This window comes from Corvus kubaryi, unplaced genomic scaffold (genome assembly GCF_017639235.1).
Source record: "Corvus kubaryi isolate FWS band 111438036 unplaced genomic scaffold, C.kubaryi_AGA036_p1.0 134, whole genome shotgun sequence".
Taxonomy (NCBI): Eukaryota; Metazoa; Chordata; class Aves; order Passeriformes; family Corvidae; genus Corvus; species Corvus kubaryi.
Window position 1 is genome coordinate 12,840,677 of NW_024580668.1, and position 24,178 is coordinate 12,864,854.

The window sequence follows — 24,178 nt, forward strand, 5'->3', positions numbered from 1 at the left end:
CTGAGCCACTGAGGTACATGCCTGTGTGGTTAATAACTGGCATGGCACAGCTGTGTCTCATACGTCAGAACAGAGATTTCCTTGGGAATGTGCAAACAGCATTCCCAGAGAGTGGGAGCAGCACTTACCTAAGGAAGAAAGGAGACAACCCTTTGTCATGGTCATCTAGCAAACCTCTCCAGGAGATAGCTGGAGCCAGTGCTAGAGGAAGCTGCAAACATACCTGAAAACAGCCAGGAGAAGAAAAAGAACTGCTTGAACAGATTGGGGGGAAAAAGCCTGAGCTGCCCTCCTGGCTGTGGACTTGGCAGGGGAATGTTTTCTCTCCTACAGTAGCAATGGTAAAAATCAGCTTTTAGTAAAGCTTATACTTGAAGTTTTGAAAGATTGGCTGGTGATAAGCAGTTAGTGCTGGGGTTAGTAACTGCTGGGCCCGGCCTAAGGCTCCATCAGGATGAGGAAGAGCAGGACCTGGGAGTGCACACTGAGAGTCCGGAAGGGAGATGGAGCATCCCTGCGGGCAGCCCCGACCCATAAAATGCCCGAATTTCTCATGCACTTGTTACGAAGTAGCTGCAAGTGCTCATTATTCTATGTGCCTGCTGCCCTGCACGCTGGGCATTCACTATCCGGGCAAGGGCAGCTTTCTGGTCTCCAGGTTTGCAGCAGGCAGGAAAACCAGGCAGTGTCAGCCCCTGCAGGCAGGAATGACAGCGCTGAGCAAATCTCACAGACCAAATCTCCCTGCAGGGCTGTTCTGCATCCCCGAGCTGCAGGTGAGGGCACAGGGCAGGTCACCTGCACAGGGCTTCCCCAGGTGTCTGGCAGCAAGGCTGCTTATCCAGGCATGTTAAGCTGGTTAAAGGCTCAGCTGCCCAGAGAGTGCAGGAGGAAGGGCAGAGCTTTATGTCACTGTTTTTGGCCGTTGACCAGGAATTTAGGATGGTTTGCTGCTGGTGTGAGCTTGAGCATGTCCAGACTGGGGTACTGAGCAAAAGGACCTTGGGGACTGTACTCAGCTCCCTGCCAGTACCCACACCTGTGATGCTGTGCAGAGCCAGGAAATCCTATGGCATGATGGTCTAAGGAAAATCAAACCTTAGCATTTCTATTTTGTACTATTGATAAACTCCTTCAGTAATTTCTGATGGTTCATAGGACCTTGCTGATCCGTCTGTAGTTGAACATTTGGTACTACTTTTGTGGGTGGAAACATACAGGAGCAATACCATTTAAAATCCATGTCTGGAATAGATAAAGGGGATATACAAGCACACAGCCCTTGGAGGGTGGAATAAAAGGATACCAAAGCTCTTTTGCAACCATCTGCATAACTCATTTTTGCCCCAAATACATCAAGTGATAGTGTCATTCCCCACCAGATCAAACCAGGCCTTCCTTTCAGATCTTTCTTTCAATGTTTCCATAGTTTCTCTCTGTGGCAGCAAAATACACAGACATGTTTTGCATACCCCTGGTATTCTGCTGCACAGAAAAGTCCCTTTCACTTGTATTTATTGTACAAAAACATAAAAAAAATTCTTAATTGCGTTATAATTATGCAGAGTTGGACAACTAGGCACAATGCAGCACTGTGTCAATAATTTATTACATCTTATGCAATAATTGAACACTTTTACTATGAGCATTTGAGAACAACTTGGACCTTATACAGAATAATATATTTTGCTACATAATAATGGAAAGGTGGATACTTAAGAAAGATATGTAGCTTGGAGGAAAACATACATGGAAGCAAATACCTCCTGCATCACCTATCTTCATGTAAAACTTAAAACTAAACCAACATATTATATTTAATGACCCCTTTTAATATATGCATAGTTTCAAGAGCTAATCAGAAAGAAATCATATTACAGTGCAACTATTTACACCAAGATGGGGACACACCAGAACACAACTCTTCTCAATATTGGGACTCTTTTCTGACATTTATGAATGGACAAAGCACACGGGAATCAGACAGAAGTTCAGTCTCAAGAACAATGTTCAAAGGAACAAACAGGTCATATCCACAGCTCACTGATACCATCTCTATCCACTGCCTCAAGGCTAAAGGCAGGAGATCTCAAGGTGTAGAGATATCATCTTCTCTGTCACGGACTTCACTTAGAGTCAGTCCTGTGTTGCCAGCGGCACAAGGCCTTAAATCCAGCTGAGTGACAGCATCCAAATGCTACTGAAATATGTCCATGGAGAGACATACAGAAACACTGGATTTATCGCTACATCCTTGTAAACATACTTACCCTAGAGGTAAGAAATCTAGTTAACCGTGATTGAGGAGAAGCTATGTCCAATGTGTTGTATTACTTTTCATAACATATTCATGTGAGCAGCTGTTCTGCTACCTACAACCACACGACTCCACCACCATGTCCTCGTACTGCTTGTAGACCACGTTGTTTGCAGAGTCAATGAAAAGGATGCTGATGGGGCTCAGACGGGTTGGGACACAGCAAGTCGGGGGGGTTGATTCCGGGTCCATCGAGTTCATTAATGTCTGGATAACTGCGTGGTTGGTGGGCTCCAGGTGGGATCGGAGGGGGAATTCACAGAGCCCTTCGCAGTGATATGCTTCATACTCCAGAGGGGCTATTATCCAGTCATCCCAGCCCATATCCTTAAAATTCACGTGGAGGGCTTTTCTGCTACACCTCGCCTTCAGATTCTTGGTGGGCCTCTTCCCTTGCCGTGTTGCTAGAGGGGCTCTTCTCTTCCGCCTCTGGTTGAATAAGTACTCATAAACAGTTTTGTCATCTTGGCCGGATCTAGCTTTGATTTCATTGAAGAATAAGTCTCTTTTTTTCGTCCTCCCAAACACCAAAAACAGAGCCTTCTCATTGACCTGTCTTCCCGTTCTATTAAATCCCACACTCCTGAGGTCAACAGCTCTCCCCCTGTCAAAAGTTTCCAGCTCAAAACACAAGTTCACCAAGTTTTTAAAGTTTCTGAAAAGTTTCCAGATGTCAAACACTTCCCACTTGGGTGTATCAGTGATACTGACAGTTCGAGAGTCCAGGAGTGTTGAGGCTTGTCTGTTTGTAGAGCAACTAAATAATTTCACTTGGGAAGTTTTTCCAGAAGAATGAGACTTCCATGTATCAGAAGGTTTTTTTCTCAGTATTCGAAGCTCTGCTCCCAGCAAACCATCTTTTTCTAATGCACTGATGTCAAAAATATATTTTTGTTTTCTTATAGTTGGTGTTCGCTCATCTAAAAAAAGCACACACATTTTTAAATGTATATCAAGCACAGACCAATATCAGTTATTCAATTCTTAATGGTTTTCCTCAAATTTGCTCATAAGCCTGGAATTTAGCCCACTGAACAGAAAGAGCAATTTTTGTCTAAGGGATCAGCTCCATGCAGGGACTCAGAAAAACTCAGGGACTCACTAGGGAAATGAGCTTCTGAGTCTGCCTTGTAGAAATCTCATTTATTTCACCAGTGGCATTTTCTGCCTTCAAAGTTGTGATTAGCCAATTGAAAAATAATGCTTTTTACAGGCTGAGCACTCACAGGACCTATTCACCACTTATATCTGACTTAAATTACTGAAACAGAGCTTCAGTGGTAGCCAGGCCTCATGCTGGCTCCAAACATGAGCAAATTTACCCTTAGATGATACAATAGTGAATTAGTCCTTTAAAATCAGCATCCCCAGGAACTGCCAGACACAAGGATAATTGCCTAATTAACTAAACCCCACATGATTCACAATTTTTCAAACTGGGCAGAGAAACATTCCTCCCTTTATCCTGACTTTACGTTTGCTTGCTTCAGCTGGTGAGGAATATGGCTGAGCCAGCCTTCCAGTGATGTGCCATTAACAGTGCCTTCCAGTGGCGAGCTGAGGACCTGAAGGCAGCACTTGCGAGCAGTGTATGCCCCCTTCCCAGCAGCCAAGCTATTAATGAAGAGATGGCAAACAAATCCAGTCCTGGTGAGTCTTTCATCACAATTCCTTCACCAGCTGTAGCCTGTGTTGCTTCCTTAAGAGTGTGACAAAATTCTTACAAATGTCACTGGAAGCAACATGGGGCTCCCCAGGCAGAGTGGTGAGGTGAACATCATTCGTTGGGACCTTGGTTATTTCTCCTGTGAAAGCAAACACTAGCCCAAATTTCCAAAAGTGTTTGGAACCGCAGTGTTGAGCTGCAGGTTCTGGAGTCCCGGAAGTTATTACCCTTGGTAGTCTGTGCAGAGCTGTGGGCTCCTTGGTGGTACCTGAAAGTTTTGAGCTAGTACAGATACACCCACCCCACAGGATAATGACTCCTGGGTCTGCAGTGTAGCTCCTTACAATTCTACCTTGAACAAACCACACTGGCCCTTTCATACTGCAATTTGTGGGTTTTTTTCACAGAATAACTCCGTTCTTAGCATATATGTTCTTAGGCACACTACAGTCTAACATTATCCGTTTCCATGAGCTAGTTTCCAGCTAGTCAGAAAGAAAATAAGAAAAAAATGCAAAAGGTTTTTAAACACCTAAGCATGCAAAGACTGATTGATTTTCAACAATATGCATCTAAAATACTTTCTAAATGTTTTCTTTGGCTGCCACACAACCATCTAGTTCTGCCTGTAAATGAGTTTTCCAAGATAAGGGAGGAGGACAAAATCTGCAGCAAAGTCGTGTGATTTCATTTACATTAAAAAGAGCTATTTGACTTTAACAAAGTATGATTATTTTCCAATACTCTCTGCATTTATAAACACACTCAGACATCTCTCTCTGTCCACACTCACACACAAGCTCCTTTCTTACCTTGTCCTTTGTCTATAAAGCTGGTTATTGTATTGGCAAGTCCAGCCTCCAGTTTTACACTTCCATTAACACCCTTTCTTTCTGCATCTGAGAGAGTCCTGTACAAAGAGAGCATGTATTCATGTGGCGTTATCGGGGGATGTCGGAAAGTTTCCTTAGCTTCCCTCTGGGTTACAGGCTCTTTAGTCTTTTTGGTTTTGAAAGAATCAGTGTCAGTACTGCTTGTGCCAGTTTTTTTCAAAGCCACCTTGCTGCTAAGATTTTGAACCTTTGGAGTCACTGTCCTTACTCCAGAAGGTCTGCTGGGGAGATGTCCTACCTTGCCCTCCGTGGCTGCTGTTCTTGAGGGAACCTTCTTTGACTCATCATTCTTGGCCAGCAGAGCTCCAGCCTGAACAGCACTGCTTTTAGTCCTGGCCTTTGAGGTCCCAGCACTGTATCCATGGCTTGCAGTCCTCAGTGTACCTGCCCGTGCGGAGGGATTCCTCTCCTTTCCTTCTGCTTTCAAAAAACCTAGTTTAGATCCTGGGTTACCCTGGCCTGCTTCAGAATTACTCAGCGCTCCAGGAACTAGATCCAGAGACAGCCAAGTCAAATGCCAAAGCAGTAAAGTGAGAAAATGCAGGATTTTCATCCTCTGGTCTTCCTCTGAATGCCACTAAAGAAAAAATCAGAAAAGGTTCCTCCAGTTTGGCAGAAGAAAACATGAAAGAAATTAAAAACCAAAGTTAGCAAAAATGGTTTTCGTTTGAGATTAAAACATTTCAAATATCGTTGTTCAATACTTGTATCCAGTCCCATAGTGGAAATGCTCATGTACTCAGATACGATCTCCCCTGACTTCAGTTAGCAGCTATAAAGAACTTGTTCTTGAAAAGAGAAAGTTTACCACCTCGTTTTCTTCTGTAAAACTGACTGAAAACTTGAAGGAGTCTTGTTTAAATCCAAGGCTTTTTTTTTTTTTTCCAAGAAGGAAGAATGGCGTAATGCTGCCTCTGTGTTAAAAGGTTTTTTTAAAGTTTTGAGTTTTGAATCCTTTCCAGTGAAAATATTTCACACACAGAGACCTGCAGGTGCTCAGAAATCTTTTACAAACCTGAACTCTGGAATTGGAAACGGAATTCCAACAAACCTATTTAATTACTCTCTGATGTCATGCTGTCTAAACTAATTTAACTGCGATATATTTCTTTAAAAAAATCTTCTTTACCCTTTTCATTAGCATGAGTCATACTCTGCCTCATGTGAAACAGCTCCACAGGCTCAAAACTCCAGAGGATGCCTTTTCAAGTGGCAGTATGACCTCTGCCTCAGCCCTCGATGAACTTCACGTTTAGACAGGACAAACTGCAAGATCAACAACTGAGACCTGTCACACAGTCCACTGGACACATACATAAACTAATTTAGAAATAATTCATGTATCTCTTTTGCCAGAGAACTGTAACAGTGGCTTCACTTCGTCCCTCTGTGACTGAAGGGCTGCGCTGTAACGCAGGCGCTTAACGAGGGTAACATTTAATTTTACACAAACACAACAGGGCCGTGCCCGCAGTCAGTGTATTTTGGCTTATTTATTGCTGTGCTTAAAAAAAACGGTGTCAGCCCAGCTGGAGAAGCAGCTCCTGCCGGAGGGGATGCCCCGTGGGGCGGGCGCGGTGCTGTGGGGCAGCAGTGCACCCTGCAGGCAGCCATCCTCCTCCTCCTCCTCCTTCTTCTCCAGAGCCACTCGGGAGCTGGAGTCAGGCCGAACCCCGTCTTTCCTCCAGAGACTGCTGAACACCAGCGTTTGTTTTAATATTAGATGCAAAATGTCCAAGAGCTGCTGACCCCGGGGCTCCAGGAAGGCTGCAGGTCAAAACCAGCGTTCCTCACGGTCACGACTGTCCTGCGGCTTTCAGCCATCCAGAAGAGAGTGTGGAGCAAGTGTGTCTTTCATAAGCTGCAAAAACTGAACTGTTGATCTAAATGAGCCTTCAAGAAAAGAGGCACTGGGCTGGACTCAACAGGGATTACTGGTACCCATCTCTCATCTTGCACTGATGCTAAACCCAGTCCTTCTCCTGCAATTGCTTTTTCTTTCTGAGTTAAGAAGAAAGGGAAAAGGTACACCACCTTTTAGCTTGTTCTGTGTGTGCTGTAGCATTCCCCACGCACCCTGACTAGTATCAGAAACACTGAACTACCTTCATAAATAACAACCTGCATGACATGAGGAGCTCTGAATGCTTCACTGGTTTTGATGGAGGAACTGAAGGATAGAAGAGTTCAGTGATTTCGCAGATGTCACAAATAAGATAAATTCAAATCATGATCCTCCCGATTTTGATCTAATGGCCCTTCCTCTGGTGTCAGTTGTGCTTTTGATATTTCCCTACAAAATAAAGCAGCTTCTCCTGGGATTTACCTCTGGTAAAACCATTCCTCAGCAGTTACTCCACACCATCCCATGGCCCTCCCAGCCATGCCATCATTTTGTCCTTCCCATATTGCCCACCTTTCTGCTGGGTGGTGTGCTGTGTCTGGTTCTGTGCCATGGTGGTATTGATCAGCTTGCCAGTAAGCCACAAAAGTAGCTAAATGTTGAGTTTCCACTTTTAATCTATCCAGCTTCCAGCTTTCACAATGCTTGTCAGAATTTAGTATCTTTAAAAGGTCATTTGCTCTATCAAACTTGGCTGAGATTTGCAAACAGATTTACAAACAATTTAAGAGATGGACATGAAAGAGCAGGAGGTAGGACAATGTGATTACATGGGTCTTGTCTTAGTAAATCAGATTAAAAGCATAATTGTTCATATGTTCAAAGAATATTTACATGTCTGAGATTAAAATATCTTAGTGGGCTGGATAGAGCTAGACAGAAAGAGAAAGGAAAAGCAAGCAAAACAAGCTGTGCAAACTAATCTCTCTCTTTAAAAGAGGCTCTCTTGAAGCAAACTGCATCTCAGTGCTTGGATCCATGGGAGCACAGATGCTGTAGAGTGCACCGAGCCCCACAGCCCCCAGAGTGGAATGCTGACCATGAACAAGACCCACAGACTGGGGGGTTCCTATGAACCCTACACCAAAGTGGAGTTATTCCAGCTGGCTAAACTCAAACTCCACTGGTATCTTCAGTATGTAGCTAGGAACTCTCCTGCTGGTGAGGCTTTGCATCAGATACAGGACACAGTGGAAGCGGTGTTCCGAGCCTCAAAATGCTCACCACCAGCCAAATTCCTGTGCACCATCAAGTGGCTGGGCTCGTATCGCCCACCTGTCCTTCTTGGCCCGTTCTGTGACAGCAGATCCTCCCTCACACAGTGTGAGTAGGGATTTGAAAAGGGAGGACCACCCGGGTCCCTGCTCCGTGGGAGTGCACTCCCTGCTGTTCTCCATATCCCCAGATTATGCCTACATGAGCTGTGACACCTTCTCAGGCAATCTCAACGAGCCCTTCTGGATGTCCAGCATGGTCTAGAGGAAAGGATCACTCTGGGGAGCCAGAGGAAGATTTCATAGTGTTGAAAACATCGCCATTCCCTGAGGATAAGCAGCTCTGTTGGATACGCGATGCCAAGAGTTAGAATTTGTTCACTGCTGCAAACTTGCAGTTGAAGCTGCACGTGGAGATCTTTATTCTAGTCATCTATGAGGAATTTCAGTGTCCTTTCCCAGGTGAACTAATTTCCAGAAAGGACTTACAGGATTGAGTTAACTCCATATTAGGCCATTTGCTGTCACACTGTTTTTGCTTATTGAAACTAATTAACATTCTACTTCTGTGAGGATTTTAGACCTCTGCACCTTAGCTCTTGGGGAACTGTTTTTTAGAAGTATGAAGTTATAATTTTAGGAAGGAACTTAACAGCTCTGTGCTTTTCAAAAGGAAAAAATTGCACAAAACTCACAGATGTTTTAATTAAAACTTGCTCGTATTGGGCCAGAGCAAAATAAATGTAATGGTTTCCACTTCCATGTGAAGGTGGCATAATTTTAAAACACTGTGCTACACTGTTGTGATTTTAAATAAAAAATTGGAAGTCCAAAGAAATAATTGTGTCATTAGTTATCAAGAAACTTGGCCACATCTTCGAACAGTAATGAACTACAAGGCACAGAATCATAGAATCATGGAATATCCTGAGTGGGAGTCTTACTTTTGTTTCTTGATTCCACAGATGTACCTAACTCCCCCAGCTCTGAATTAAGAGGAAATATTTTTTTTCGTAATTTTTGGTATCTCTGCCTGTTATCAGTTAGAGATATACAGGGTTTATTTCAAGCTCCTTGAAGCCTATTTACTTAGAGTCCCCCCCATTTGGTATACAATGTTAATTAGCCTGAGTCGCCTTCTATAGCTATTGTTCATCTTTGCAATAGACGCCCGTTTAAAGGATACAAGATTTGAGAGAGAGATTCAGAGATCCCAAGTTAGCTGACCAAAGAGAATTTCGGTGGCAATTAATTTGTTCTACCTCTTTAAAAAACCAGAATGTCAGTGATGAAGCATTCATAGTCACAGGAAAAAGCAGGGACCGAAAACGAGTCGGTGTCATTCAGCAGCCAAATACAAAATGAAACATATTTTTAGCAACGAGCTTTTCTAACTCCCAGAACAATTCCCGATGAAAGCGGAGGGTTCGCTACCACTGTTTTTTCTAACTGCATTCCCTGCCCGCTCAGCGGAGCGCAAGCGCCGTGAGGGGCCCGCCACGAGAAGGCCCCGCCGCCCCTCACGGAGCCTGCGCTGCCTCCGGGCGGGCCGGGGGAGCCGCTCCGCCCGCGGCCGGCGGGGCGGGACCCTCGGGGCGGGCGGGGCAGAGCCCCGGGCGGAGCGGCCGGGCCGGGCTGGCCATGGCGGGTAGTGCGGGGCACGGGGAGCTCAGCCCGGGCTCGCTGCGGCGGCGGCTGCGGAGCGCGGAGGAGGCGCAGCAGCGCCAGGCGGGGCTGGTGCGGCAGCTGCAGGACGAGGTGAGGAGCGGGGGGTGCCCGGCGGCGGGGCGGCAGCCGCCCGTGCTGCCCGGGGGCACTTGGCGGGAGCCCGCGGGGCCTCCCTGGGCGGGCGGCGCCGAGCTCGGGGCTCGGGGCGGGGAGGCCCCGGCACCGCCCGTCCCTCCGCGGTCTCGCTGCCGAGCCCCTCCTGAGCTCGGTGCCTGCAGCATCGCTGCTGTTCGCCCCCGTGAGCAGGGTTTGTCCCGGGCAGGAGTCGGGCCGGTTTGCTTGCAAAGCAAGTTTGAAAACTCATTTCGATCGCTTCAGGGACCCCCTTGAACAGCCACAGGTTGGCTGGGGGTACGTGGGGGCCGTAGGTCAGGCAGAGGTGCCTGCACCTGTCCCATCGTTCCGCTTGCTGTCTGTCTCAGGTGAGCCGACAGCGCTCAGTGTAAAAGAAGCCCCGCCTCAATCTCTGTCATATTAAAGTGAAGCTTCCCTATATTGCATTGACTTCTTGTTAAGTGTATCAGCATCACTGTGCTTGGGTTGTACAGACTCAGTGAAAAGTTAATGCACGGGGAGCAGAGTCTATTACAAGCTGCTTCTCTCATCTTTGTTCTCTGTATCCATTCAGGTACTCCAGTACCAGACCTGGTGTCGAGAGTTGGAGCAGCAAGTGAAAGCTGGAGGGGTGAGTGTGCAGGTTGTGAACTAAAGAGAGTGTATCTACGGTTCCCAAATGCAGACCAATAAAACCCCTCCACAAGCCAATGACGGGAAAGCAGATTTTTACCGTCTGAGGGTTTAGAGAAGCGCTATGAGTTTTTCATCAGTGTTTTGTCTAGTTGCCATTCTTAGAACAGTCAGTAGTCCCAGAAATGCCAGTCCAGAAAACCCACTTGAGGATTTTGATTTTGTGAAAGAGTGCTTTATTGGAGTTACATTTGTCCTGGGTCTTGGGAGAGGAGTGTGCTGCGTGTTACATGATGCAGCTGTCCTGGAGAAATAACCAGTTGAAACAGCATTTTGGAAGACAGGAAGGCTGGTGTTCAATATACAGAACTGGCTCTATGCTTTTCTTTCTGCTTCATGGCTAAAGTAAACCTGGAAACGAAAGAGTAGGAGAATAGGAGAGCAATCCCAGGCTTCAAGTCAAAGTCAACACTTGAGGTCATCAACTGAGGATACGTAGCAGTGGGAGAGTGAGGAGACCTGCTTAGACTGAGTAACACCCTTCCCATCCCTTCCTCCCTGTAGTCACAACACTGTTACACCTGGAAGAAGCCATGAGCTCCTGAGATACCCAGAAAATGGTGGATGCAGACAGTGGTGAAGGAAACACCAGCATTTGACTAAACATTTCCTTTCTTAAAGGGATCCCTTCCAGGCAGGTGGGAAGCCACAGCAGACCACAGCCTGGAGAAAGCACTGCTTCAGGTGGAAGAGGAGCAGCAAAGGTACAAGGAAGAAGCATTTCTTCATACTTGGTATCCTGGATGCTCGTGGAAGTGAGGGAAAACCTGTCGATGCTACCTGGTCTCCCCAAGGGAAGCGGTTGGGCAAGCTGCTTTGACAGGAGAAAGGTCCACAATCTGCTTTCTGTGGTGCAGTAATAGTGCTGTGTGCTGAATGGCTCTGCTTTGAGTGGGGAGGTGGTGTGTGTATTCCGGGTGAAAGGTCCCTTTCCAGCCTAAATTATTCTGTGGTTCAGTAGATGAACAAGTCTGGACAGTGCTAGAGAAAGGCGATATATCCAGTGACCATCAGCATGAAGAGGGGGCAAGTTGTTACCTGTGGGCATCGTCAAGGTTGAAGGGGAAACCAAAATCATAGATGGAAATTGAAAGCTTAAAGCACAGAGAAACAAATGAGGTTTTCATCACAAAGAAATGTTAGTTAACCCTAGAAAGTGCTTTTACTGCCTCTCAGACAACAAAGTCAGTGTTGAGGGAGCTGGAAAATCACAGGGATGCTGAAGAGCTGTTTGTTCAGTGATCTCATTGCTGTTTCTCTCTCTTTCCAAGGTGTGAGAATCTGGCAGAAGTGAACACTCTCCTGCGGGAGCACCTTGATAAAGCCAGCGAGGTTAATTCCGCCCTCAGAGAAGATGTTGGAAAGCTGACGGTGGATTGGATGAAGGCCCGGGAGGAGCTGGAGTTGAAGGAGAGTGAATGGCGCAGTGAACGTGAGGTGAGGATGAGCTACGGGAATGGCAGCCGTGATGGCAGAGGGGAATGGGAATGCGTTCTGCTGCTGGCATAGAGAACTTGCTGTGTGGAAGTTGTGGCTCTGCCGAGGATGTACTGGTGCTGGACAGGGGTGTGGGAGGGAGGAGTGTCAGCAGATGGTGCTCGGGGTTGATGCCCACCTGCTGTGACTGCACTGCTCGGTCGTGAAGACAGAGCTGGGCACTGTCTTCTGTAGGGCAGTCACAGGAATGCTTGTCTCCTTAATACTTCCTAAATCCTTGTTTTGACCAAGGGAGACCAGTCTGTGTTTGTTCAGATCCAAAGTGGCCAACAGAAGAACAAGACAGGTGTCCTGTACTGACTGGCTGTTGTAAGCCAGCCTGACACTTGGCTTGGAGGGGCTTGTGTTTGTCTTCCTCTGCCGAGACTTTGAGACACCTCTGCAAGGCAAGGTGATGAATCATGATCAGCTTGCTTTGCTGCTACCCACTGCTACAGGAGAAGTATGGATGTTCCCTTCTTGGCAGGTCTGCTGTGAGCCTCTGTGGTACCTCTTCAGTCCCTGATGCCCCTGGTGCAGTAGTTACTAAAGGGCACCTGGTGATGATGTTTTACTTTCTCCTATCTGAGAGATGTTACAGTGACAGTGAAGGCTGAATTGGCTTTTCTTTTTGTCTTTGCATGTTTAGCTTTATGACAACTACTTAAGGGGGGAACATAACCGTCTGCTCAGCCTGTGGCGTCAGGTGGTGACCTTCCGCCGCCATTTCCTGGAAATGAAGACTGCCACAGACCGGTGAGTGGAAGCTAAGGCGAGATCTTCTGCTGAAAAAATGTGGCTTGCTTGCTTTTAGGTCCTGCTTTTTGACCCACGATGTTGCATTAGTTACAGCAAGAGGTAGGATTTCACCTTTGGCAGTCAGAAGCAATGCCATTCAGCATGCTTTGGGCTGTTCTTAGAAGAGTTATTTGCTGCTGGTTTTCAAATAAACTTGAAGGGCTTGGGCCATGAGAGGCCCTGAGCAGGTGATGACTGTGGTGATGTGTGGGCATATGAACACAGGCACTGGAATGTGTGGACACCTGGGAAGAGACTCACTGAAGCTGTGCATGCAGCATACAGAGTGGTCCCTTTCATAAAATTATGAAAACCTGCCTTTAAAAAATCTTAACAGGTTTCTTTTCCCACTGCTCCTAAGAGAAAGATCATTAATGCATATTTGTTCCCTTTTCTTTTCCAGCATACATTTATTCTGGTCAATCTGTATCTACTTACTCCTCTTCCAGCATTGTTGAGAGAAAGAATAGCTTCTCTACTCTGTTACTGCATTTGGCCAATTTATTTTGCTTAGTTTGATACCTCTTTTTATGATTGTTTTGTTGTTCTTGGGCTCTCTGAGGTTCTTTTCTCCCATTTGCTTTCTACACCAAGAAAAATAGTGTAGCCATAATAGTACCTTCTTCTGGTGTCAGCACGCAATTTCAAGCTCTGGGTTACTGTCAGCCATTTGTCTTATTTGATTATAAGTCTTCCATATTGTGTAGTGCCCGTCTGACCTGCTACTTAGTCCTTGTGTTGTTTGTGCTTTTATGTTACAGCATTTCAGGCTGATTCTTACACCACCTTCCTGAAATGTTTTATTATATAGTATAATATAATATACTATAGTATAGTCTTGAGCCTCTTAGCAGTCCAAGTGGGAGTGGTAACAGAGCACTTAAGAGCACAGTGTATAAAAGCTGGGGATCTTGGTAAAATTCCTGATATCTATTAATGATAATTAGAGTATGTTAATAAGAGTAATTAGAGGTGCTTGAGGCCTTCTGGCCTGTGTCATATCTTACTTCTTATATCTGAGGAGAAAACAGACTCCTCATTTGATTACCTGGTAAAGTCATTGCTCAGCTGTCAAGATGTGTCCTGGTCCCCAAGTGTCAGGTGAATGACTTGTCCCCAATGAAGATATCACCTTGACTGCCAGCTCTTCCTGATGCCTGATTGCATGCTTCAGAAGTGAGTCAGCTGATAAAGATGGTGGAGTGAACGGTGGCTCTTTCTTGGTTCCTTTTCAGAGATTTGTCAGAGCTGAAGGCGGAACAAATGAGGCTTTCTGGGTCTATTCTTGTAAACTGCTCCCGCCTGAACTCCTGTGTGCAGCTCAGGGAGTCCATCACTCCGGGTAAACCTGTCCTGAAGGATCAGGCAGAGCAGCAAGTGGAACCAAAAATAAACCAGACAGCTCAGGAAGTGATAGCCTTACAAGTCAGGTGGGACATGGAAAAGAAAGAGCTTCAGGACAGGTAAAGGTGTTCTAACTTTGCTATTACCAACCTTATCTTTTGTGGCAGCTTCTTGGATTCACGGCTGGGCTGTGCTCACATTTAGAACATACCCCTTCTGCACAGCCCTGCTTCTGTCCCCAGTCAAACTCTTGCCTTCAACAGAAAGGATGGAAAAAAGTATCTGCCTGACAGAAGTTCTTCCAAGTAAGGCAAGACTGGAAGAGAGATGGCCTCTGATAGTGCTTTTGCTGTTAACTGATTCTTGGTGAAAAACTTAGTTCAACATAAAGAGGGTTGTTTCTTGTACAACCCTTTTACTACTCAGGGCTGTGCTGATGGATCTGGGAGGAATTTGCCTGGGGCTGTCATGAGCACTGTAGCACCTTGGTGCTGACAATTCCTTGCAAGACTGAGTGCAGAGGCCTTGGGGGCAAGAAGTGCAATTTTGCAGCATCAAGCCTATTAACCTCTAGAGATGAATGCTGCCTTTGCTGTGTTTCCTGGGTTGAACTTTTCTCTGCTATGCTTTGGGGACCTGCTTGGCTCTTTAACAGGTGCTGGTGTGCAAAGCTTTTGGAATGGCACATAGACCTTCTCTTCTCAGGGTGATGGAGCTCTCAGCCTTGCTTGTACAGTCTCAGAAGCAGAACGAGGAGAAGGAGAAGACCATGAAAACACTTAACGACACAGTGGAGATTCTAGTATGTTTTATCTTTACCTGGGAGATAGCCCAGTCTTTGCTCTCCAGCCTGAACACAGAGGTGTGGCTTCCTCAGGAAAAACAGTGGTGAAGATGCCCAGTGTATGGGAACATCAGGCACCTTGCCAAAGTGCTCCTTCTATGTTTGGCAGATGTGGAATCAGTCCAGGTGCAGGCAGTGGCAGAGGAACTGCCGACAGTTCAGGTGTCTTCCTCTGAGAGGTGGCACCAATGCTTTTGTGCCTGGACTTCAGGTCTCTGGGGATCAGAGTTCCTTGGAACTGACAGTTTAATAGCAGTCTATAAAAACTAGCTGTTGGTCCTCTTAGTTTTAGCAAAGAAGAAGTGGAATAGTTATGGGCAGGAATAAACTGGAATCACTAGACCTGAGACTTAGCAGTGTGACAATGCTACTGAGGATGGCAACGCTGCAGATGGGAGCAGCTCTTCCCTGCCCACCCTTTCTTTATTCTGTTCTCAGGAATCAGGTTGGATAGAGAAAGAATTTGCAGCTTCATTGACTAACAGTGCCAAAGAAGAGAATCTTTTCCTTCAAAAGCTCATAAAAAATATCACTGAGGTGAGTACAGAGTTGGTACAGAGACCACATCCCTGTAAATTTGATTTTAAAGTACTTGAGCAGGGCAACAGACTGGCCCAAGGACTAGAGTTAGTACACAACATGTATCTGTGTTAACTGCCATTGCCTGTGTAATTTTTAGACCACTTTTCTGGCACAGAACCTGTTACAGCTTGTGAGTTTGCTGTCCTGTGACAATTCAGCTGAGTCACTAGAAGTTTCAGTAACTTTGCCTTCACCACCCCACTTAGGTCTCTCTTAGACTGTGTTTTCCTGACATTTGTATTCCAGTGTTTCTTGGGCAATTCCCCCACCCTCTTTGAGCAATGACTCTGTTGTTCTTCAGACCTTTATGAAAGGTCACTTTCTCAGTCGATACATTTGCTAACTCTACTCTTTCCCTCTGTGTTCACTGACCGTTATAATCTCCCCAGAATCACAACTTTCAGGGGTAACCTTAACTTAGTCCTAAAATTCTCTTAATAGAGAAGGGTTTAATTGTCAGCTCTTCTACACAGCTGCAAGAAAGTGAGTGTTCGGGCAGCCTCCAGCCCCTTCACACTTGTGAAGAGTAGCTGTATTCAGGAATCCCTGGAGTACTTGTAGCCACAGGGACAAACCTTTGTGGACCGAAGAAATGAGAGAATTGAGTTTTTGATGACTCCAGGATAAAATGGGAGGAAAAGGAGAACAAGATAAAGAAACTCAAGTAAAAGGAGCAAAGACTAACAGCTGGATGTGGGCTTTCAGATGGTGTTAGACGACAGTGACAGCATGGTCAGCATTATCTGCACTGACAGTTCCCTGCATGCAGACTCTGGAGACATCTTCTCAGCTCCAAGATCTATTGATACAGGGCATGCCTTTGGATTGGTTCTGGAAGCACTGGCAAGGATGCGAGGGGCAACACGGGTGAGAACTTCTGTGTCTTCCCCAGTGGCCACAGGCTCAGTGCTGAGGCCTTGCTCAGCTCGACACCTTTCCATTCCCTCAGCCACCTGAGGCGCTTTCTCTCACCTTCATACTCATGGTCCTGCACTGCCTTGCTGGTCTCCCCAGCTCTGTGTTCTACTGCTTTTCTCTCCTTGATGCCCACCCCCTCAGCACAGCTTTTGCCTTCAGGGGAGCTGTCTCTGCTAGCTGCTTCTTCCAGCTCTCTGGAGCACCTTCCCTGTTCCTTATTGTTCATTTGTGCTCTTTCCCTGCTCATTCCTGCAGGCCCTGAGAGAAGAGCTTTCTGCTAGGCAGGACTCAAACAATTTCCTGCTGCAGCAGCAGAGACATCAGGAAGAGAAGTGCAGGGAGGTGCAGCAAAGGCTTGAGCAACTGGAGGAGAATTGCAAGAAGTCCAGCAGCCACCAACAGCACCTTCAGTCTTTAGTAGAAACACTCAGAAGGTGAGTGTTTCCTCCTCCTCCTCCTCCTCCTGCGTTCCAGAGGCAATCTGCGTCCAGGTCTGGGCGTTCAGAGGTGTTCTGGGCGAAGAACTCACCTGCCCTACCATGTGTAGGCCTCAGTGTGGCTCTCGAGCATCGTCCTGTCAGGGCTTTTCTGTGACTCCCAAGGCTGCCTGGGAGATGCACAGCGATGTTGGAGCAGAATACTCCTTCCTCTCACTGTGCTGCTTCCCTGAATTCTGTTCTTTGGGTGCCCCTGTCCAGCCACTGCTTCTCCCTGAAGGAAGACAAAATCCTGCCTTCCTTTCCCTTTGCCTCTGGAGGATTTCCTTGGGAGGGAAAGAGCAAGGTCTTCTTTAGCCCACTGCCCCCAGCTCCATCGTGGAGGGTTGAAAATGGGATCGATGGCTCTTCAGGCCTCTTCCTTCTTCTGACTGAGCCTTGTCTCTGCAGTGACTGTGAAAACCTTGAGAAAACTAGGGAGGACCTACAGCAACAGCTTGGAATAATGGAGCGAGAAGCCTCATGTCTGCGTCAGAGTAACACTGAGCTGCAGCTGAAGGAAGAGGCAGCCCAGGCAGAAAAGGCAGAGCAGCAGGAGAGGATGAAGAGGGCGCACCGTGAGCAGGAGCTTCTGTGAGTATTAAAGCTTTCTCTGGGCAGTGCTGGGCTTGAGGAGGCCCAGTGTAAAGGAATGAATGGTGCCTGCTCCTCTCTTGTAGCACAGACTGTTTTTCTATAAAAACCTCTTTCCCCTCCTCACAGAGTGAAGGACTTGGCTGCACTTGAGAAAAAACACTCATTACTGCAGAGTGAGTTGGTAGTCAAGAGACAGACACTGGAGAAATTGCAGCTTCAGAAGGATCTGCTGGAGCAAGAGAAGGATGAGTTTGCTGTGGCTCTGGAGAAGGTATGGACACCTTATTCCTAGGCAGCACCTGTGGGAGAGGGAGTTGTACCAGGCAGATAAGCCCAGATGCTGTTTCTGGCAGTAGAAGAGAGGGACACTGTTGTTGTTCTTGAAAAATGGTGATCCAACCAGACAGGCTCTTTGGGGTCATTGGTCCCCATGAGCTTATTGGGAGCTCCGCCCTGGCAGTAAGTCAGAGACAGGGGAGGTGGAGTTGCTGCCTGCAGTCTGGGATTTTGCTGCTCTTGTTGTCCCATTGTTCTTTTGCCTCTCCAGGCAGAGCGGTCAGTGGCAGAGCTGACAGGAGCTCAGAACAAGCTGAATGCTGAAAAAACTGATCTACAGGCTGCAGCAGCAAAGATGAGCAGCATCAATGAAGCTCTTGCACTGGACAAAGTGCAGCTGAACAAACATGTGTGGCAGGTGAGTGAGAGATACTGCCAGGTGTTCGTCTCCAGCTGCAGCTGCTTCTCAGCCTTCTTGCCTTGGGACAGTCTGACCAACTGACTGTGGCAGTGTTCCTTTTGTGTCTGAGCCAATCTTTCATAGTAATTCTCCCTGTACTTTATTTCCTGTATGCTTCTGTGACTGTAGCTGGAGCAAGAGAAGGAAGTTTTGTCTGCTAAAGTGGACGAGATGGAGAGAGAAAAGATCTCTGAGCAGGAGAAGCTGAACTTCTGTGAAAGAGCAAATGAAGAGCTCTGCATAGAGAAAGCCCGCCTAGAGCAGCTGCTGAAGGAAGCAGAGGAGCAACAGGAGCAGCTATGGATGGAGCTGAGGACACTGGGAGAAGAGAAAGCAGAAACCCAGGAGAAATTCCATCAGGTGAGACCAAAAATGTAGTGCATCCATGTGGACATTTGGCTGCTTGGATGAGGAAAGCTTTACCTGTTGGATTCTGCAGTGGTTTTGTTGAGAGGACACATGGTAGTACTAGAAGTCACTTTGTTTGCTCGTTTTTGAAAATGTATGGGTGCCTTGCAGAGCTGTTCTGCAGTTCTCGGAGTTGTCCCCTGCTTCTACAGAGTCTTCTAGTTCACCTTTGTTGGCCTCTTTTTTGGCTCTTGATCAGCTGCAAGATGATTGTGTTGTCCATGAATCTGAGTGGGTGGCAAAAGATGTGGCAAAAGAATCAAACTGTGTAGCTCTGAATCCTTTTTCTGAAACAAAAAAACAGGTCTGCATGTTTCTGTTGATGCTTTTTGTCATGAAGTTGGAGCGTGTCCAGAGAAGGGACTGGAGCTGGGGAAGGGTCTGGAGCACAGGTGTGACAAGGAGCGGCTGAGGGAGCTGGGGGGCGCTGAGCCTGGAGAAAAGGAGGCTCAGGGGGCACCTTCTCGCTCTCTCCAAATCCCTGTGACAGGAAGGTGCAGCCAGGTGAGGGTTGGTCTGTGCTCCCAGGGAACAAGGGACAGGACAAGAGGAAACGGCCCCAAGTGTGCCAGGGGAGGTTTGGATTGGGTGTTACAGGAGAGCTGTGAGAGAAGGGTTTGTTTCTGATGGTCTCTGTCAGACAGTCTCAGTTCTGGAGTATGTGGTAGGTTTGGCAAAGACACAGCAGAGGTTTTGCTTTTGAAGACAAAAGCTCAAAACCACAGTGTAGTCTTCAGGCTTGAATACCAGCAAGGGCCATGAGACACCTTCTTTGTGTAAGACAAGGAAATGGTATTGTTGGTGTGAACTGCTGCACAAATAGAGTCTGCTTTGGCCACATCAGCCAGACTGCCATCAGTCACTAAAGGACTGCTCACCACAAGAGCCGTTTCCCTGCCAGGCATGCCCTCGTTGCAGAGAGCTGCTTTGCACACTGGAGGAGGGGACACTTTGCTGTGGGTTTTGTCTGAGAAGGAGAAATGCTGTGAATTTTCACTTGCTTCAGCAAGCAAAATTGCTTTCCTCAACCACCCTGGAAATGTCCAGCACTGGAATAGATCCTGATAGACATTTTGTTTGCCAAGTGGCAGTTGTGGAAGATGCAGTATTTTTGGGTGACAACACGGAATTTGGGGCAGGGATGTTTTTTGGGAAGGAGCAATCTGGTGCCAGGCAAGCCAGCAGGGCCTGACACAGCACTTCCAAGGAAACAGCGCCAGAGGCTTTTGGCAGCCCAGGGTATGGGAGCTGCAGAGGGCAGATGCTGTGAAACTTTGAGCCCAGAGCACAGGAGCTCCCTGTCCTCTGGCTGCCTGCGAGGTGGCACTGGCTGGCTCTGCACAGGGCTCCTGAGGAAGGGCTTGAGCTGTACCTTGTCCTGCTTCCAGGTTTCCCAGGAGCAAGAGTCATTGAGCAGGGCTCTGGAGCAGCTGCACCAGGAATCCTCTGGCCAAGGGCACGCCCTGGCCCAGGTGTGCAGAGAGAAGGAGCTGCTGGGCCAGGAGAAGGCTGCCCTTGAGGGCCGACTGGCAGCCATGGAGCGTCACAAACAAGACCTTTCCAAGCAGCTGGCAGAGACCAGGTAAAGGCAGGGAGGAGACCCTGGGGGGGACAGGGCTGAAGGGCTGTAATGATAAAGGTGGTAAGCACTGCGCAGGAGTTTATTTTATCGTCTGTGCTTTTCAGATGTAGACTTGGCTGTTGAGGTCACGTTGGGCTGGGCTGTCTGTGCTGTGCCAGGCCATAAGGAAGGCCTGGGCACTCCCTCAGAGGGCCCCGCTTTGCTACTGAAATGGCACAAATGGGCCTTCTCTGTCCAAGTTTCCATGCGAGCCATTTGGCATTCTCAGGCCTGGGGACCTTGAGCCACGTTGTCCTGGAATAACTGCCTGGGAGTGTCAGGAGCGAGCAGCTCATGTCTCTCCGTATTTGCAACCTGTAGGTCAGCGAAGGAGAGCCTGGAATCCAGCCTGTTTGCTGCTCAGCAGCAGATATCTCAGCTGGAGATCACCAGCAACCATCTGGAGGCTCAAGTGCTCACAGTCACACAGGCCAAGGAGGCGCTACAAGGTGAGAACCTCGTGTGCTTTGTTTGTGGTGCCGCCCCTGCCTAGAGAAGCTGCTGTAAAGCCTCCTCTGTCTGCAGGGCTTCTGAGGAGCGGTGGGGCTGGAGGCAGGGCCCTCCTACGCCGACACTGGAAGGGCCTGAGTCAGTAAAGGCAGTAAAGACTCTGAATCTTGCTGTTGGTCATGTTTGCAGGAGAAGTGCAGTGCCTCCAACGTGAGCTGGAAGCAGAGAGAGCTCTCAGGAAGCAGGAGCAGGAAGACACAGCGCAACAGCTCTTGCAGGCAGAGCAGCAGTGTCAGGAACACCTCAGGCTTCAGGGAACTGCTCAGCAGGTGGAAATAAACAAGCTCCTGCAAGACCTGGTAGGTGACAATAGGCTTCTGAATTGTCCAAGCCGGCCCTGGGGGCTGGTTTAGCACCAGCAGAGCCTGAGGGTGTGAAAGGGCAGCAATCCTCTGCCAGAGGCCTCTCACTGCTGGGCCGGGCAGGAGAGGCGGCGGCTCGGACTCGGAGGCGCGTGAAGACCCCCAGGATGGTGCTGGGCCACTAAATGCAGCCACGGCTTCCGTGAGGGCGTAAGACGAGTTCCAGAGCAGCTTGGGCAGTGCCCACCCAAAGCGTGGCAGCCCAGGGCAGGATCTTCCCCGAGTCCCACCTGCCACGGAGCAGATGCCAGCGTGGAGCAGATGCCAACAGTGCTGCTGGCTGCAGGCGTGGGAACTCGGTTCCTGTCTTGCTGTGCTCCCACGGTGGACAGAGGGATTAGCTTTGGGCTGGAAGCAAATGGAACAGGCCCCAGTCCTTCAGTCCTTGTGACTGGGGCATCAGGGTGCCAGAAGGTGACACCTCCTTTTCTGAATGGTTGGACTCAATGCTGGTGCAGGTCTTTCCCAACAGAAATGATTCCATGGTTCTGTGATTCTTGCACCTGCTGAGCCTCCTTTTAAATTCCCTGACAGGACACGGTTTCTGGAGAGCAGAGAGCCAGTGCTGTTGTCTTTTCAGGTTGGGGTTTGTGGGAGGGATGAAGCTTCACGGTTTTCAGCGAGGAGCTTGCCTGGGGACTGCAACTTGAAGATTTTTGCTCCCCTCCGCAGGCAAGTGAGCGGGAAAGGCACCATGCAGAGATGCAGGAGACGCTGCAGCAATGGGGAAAAGAGAAGGCAGAGAGAGAGCAGGAGCACGAGAAGGTGCTGTTTGAGATGAGGCAGAAAGTTGCCACCCTGCAGGCTCAAAGAGAAGAGGAACGAACTAGATTTGAAAATGCCAAGCGACAGGTAATGATTGTGCAAGGAGAATTGGTGTGATTTTTTGCAAGGCTGGAGCTGTGGGAGATGGCAGGCTATGGGGCTGTGTGGAGCATGCCCTCCATGTCTTCTACATTGAATTTGGGGAGGTGAAAGGTGAACAGGGCTATCTTTGGGCCCAGGAATGAGCCCTCTCCTAGGAAGCCAGGCAGAAACATCAGCTTTCCGTTGGGATTTTTGTGCTGCTCTTGTGCTCTGTTTTTCCAAGACTTACCTCGGAGGATCTGCACTGTTCTCTTACGGGTCCTCTTTTGGTGTGTACTGGTCGGTGTCCATAGCCAAACGGAGTCTGTAGGACTTTTCTTTTGTGGGCACAGGGAGGGCGCAGCAGGAACGCTGACAAGAGAAAAATCTTTTTAAAGACTCGCCTGGAGTATTTCTGAACAGCAACCCAGAGATGTCTCCTGGGCTGTGTTCTAAGTCACTTCCTGGGAAGCTGTGTCCCCCCCAGGGCAGACAGTGGCCCAGGGGAGCAGCAGCCGAGTGCTCTGAGAGCGCGTGAGCCCATCAGTCTTTGCCTCTTGGCACACAGAGTTTGCAGGGCAAGTGTCAAGCCCTCTGCTCTTTCCTTCTGTGCAGGTCCTGCTGGAAAAGCAGAAGGAGAAGAATTCTTTATCAGAGACTCTGCTCCAAACTCGGGGACAGCTAAGCCGAGCCTGCCAGCAGGTGCAGCAGCTCAGGCAGGAGGTGAAAGAGCAGCAAGAGAAGGGGCAGGTAAGTCTGAGCAGGCAGGGAACAGAGTGCAGGGCAGTGGCAGGGGCACAAAAGGCAGGTGCTGGGAGTGAGGAGGCAAGGGCTGCTTCAGGCCCTGGCAGCACAGAGCCTGGCAAGCTCCAGAGCTCAGGCCCGGGAAGGAAGGCTTGCAATGGAAGCAGAGCTGGGTAGAGAAGCCAAAAGAAGTCGCTGAAGGAATGGGATTTTGAGACAGCAAGTGGGAAAAGCTGAGCCTGAGGGCAGGTCCCAGGAAGTTGCTCTGCATTTTGTTGCCAGACCATCGAGGCAAAGCTGCAAGCTGAGCTGCAGGAAGCTCGGAGGGAAATCCAGGCAGCGCAGAAGAGGCACGAGGAAGAACTACGAGGCATCAAAGAGGAAATGAATGTCCTCCTTGAGCAGAGGGAGGCTCTACAAAAGCAGGTGAGTGAAACAGCAGTGGCACTGCAGCATCCAGCAGGGGGTCTGTGCCCTTCTTGCTTTTCCATGGCAGAGCAGCAGCTGCTGGGGTGGTCCCTGGGGCTGCCTCGTGCTCTGGGCTCCTTGGCAGCTGCTCTGCAGGACCCTCAGTGCTCTGCTGAATCTCAGCTGCTGCCCTGGACAGCTGGGCTAGTCCTCTGGGCTGTTGGCCAGCAACCATCAGCATGGATTCCTGCTGGCCTCTTCTTGCTAGCCTTGGTGTGGGAGGTGCTTTTTCAGGTGCCCTTGGTGGGCCACGTAGAGATTGAAACAAGTTGTGTGTATGCATTGTGAATCTGGTGCTCTGAGGACAGGGAGAAATGGAAAGTTGGCCTGTGCCTTTTCTCACAGCCTCTGCTGTGGCTGGCAGTGACAGGCTGTGGCTGTAGCCTCTGACTGCTTTGTTCTGTTTGACTGGAGGTGGGAGAGTTGACATCTCAGCTGGCAGCCTCCAGAGAGTCCCAGGCAACGATTGTTCAGAGAGCCCGGCAAGATGTGAGTGAGGCCCAGGAACAGTCAAGGCAGAAGCTGTTGGAGGTTGAGCACCTCCAGAAGATGCTGGAGGAGGCAGAACATCAGAACAAGGAGCTGCAAGTGCACCTGAAGAACTTGGAGATGGAAAGGAGTCACTGGGAAGAAGTGGCACGCCAAAATTCAGGATTTCGGGCTTCCTTGGACGCCCTAGAGAAGGAAAAAGCCAGGTAAATGAAAGCCTGTGGGACTCTGCCTTGTGGGAATGGATTCCCTCTTTGCCATCTTTGCACCTGCCAGGGGCTCTGGCAGCATCTCCTACGTGGCAGAGTTCTGAACTCTCCGTGCAGACGCGTCTCGTTGTCTGGATGTTGTGTTTCATTTTCTTTTCTTTCAAGCCTTCAGTTAGAGTTTTTCTCAAGACAAAGGCTTTTGGAGTAGCTCTTTCCCTCTGGGGGTGTGTTCTGTTGTGTTCTGTTGTGAGGTGGGTGTGCTAACACTGCCCAAGCTGCAGT

At 48.5% G+C, this 24,178-nt stretch overlaps 2 protein-coding genes across 5 annotated transcripts in view; one reads left to right on the forward strand and one right to left on the reverse strand.

Moving 5' to 3' along the window:
- Positions 1-1,580: 1,580 nt before the first annotated feature.
- On the reverse strand, positions 1,581-6,247 carry GDF5 (growth differentiation factor 5). The gene is made up of 2 exons (XM_042051039.1): positions 4,796-6,247; positions 1,581-3,237 (listed from the first exon to the last, which is right to left on the reverse strand). Exons 1-2 carry the CDS (start codon positions 5,427-5,429, stop codon positions 2,369-2,371), a joined length of 1,503 nt encoding a protein of 500 aa, XP_041906973.1. The 5' UTR covers positions 5,430-6,247; the 3' UTR covers positions 1,581-2,368.
- A 3,375-nt stretch (positions 6,248-9,622) lies between these two features.
- CEP250 (centrosomal protein 250) overlaps positions 9,623-24,178 on the forward strand; it is a 32,729-nt gene continuing 18,173 nt past the window's right edge. For 3 of the 4 annotated variants that reach the window (XM_042051007.1, XM_042051023.1, XM_042051015.1), the window contains exons 1-21: positions 9,623-9,751; positions 10,350-10,406; positions 11,090-11,172; positions 11,740-11,905; positions 12,594-12,700; positions 13,978-14,205; positions 14,792-14,888; positions 15,369-15,467; positions 16,218-16,379; positions 16,686-16,864; positions 17,318-17,500; positions 17,630-17,774; positions 18,051-18,197; positions 18,369-18,599; positions 20,036-20,229; positions 20,590-20,717; positions 20,908-21,077; positions 21,813-21,992; positions 22,602-22,736; positions 23,013-23,156; positions 23,613-23,893. In XM_042051007.1, coding sequence (XP_041906941.1) covers positions 9,635-9,751; positions 10,350-10,406; positions 11,090-11,172; positions 11,740-11,905; positions 12,594-12,700; positions 13,978-14,205; positions 14,792-14,888; positions 15,369-15,467; positions 16,218-16,379; positions 16,686-16,864; positions 17,318-17,500; positions 17,630-17,774; positions 18,051-18,197; positions 18,369-18,599; positions 20,036-20,229; positions 20,590-20,717; positions 20,908-21,077; positions 21,813-21,992; positions 22,602-22,736; positions 23,013-23,156; positions 23,613-23,893 — 3,233 coding nt within the window. In that variant the 5' untranslated portion in view covers positions 9,623-9,634. Of the gene's footprint in view, positions 9,752-10,349; positions 10,407-11,089; positions 11,299-11,739; positions 11,906-12,593; positions 12,701-13,977; positions 14,206-14,791; positions 14,889-15,368; positions 15,468-16,217; positions 16,380-16,685; positions 16,865-17,317; positions 17,501-17,629; positions 17,775-18,050; positions 18,198-18,368; positions 18,600-20,035; positions 20,230-20,589; positions 20,718-20,907; positions 21,078-21,812; positions 21,993-22,601; positions 22,737-23,012; positions 23,157-23,612; positions 23,894-24,178 lie in introns of those variants that run through there. The other variant, XM_042051031.1, reaches the window with a different exon arrangement.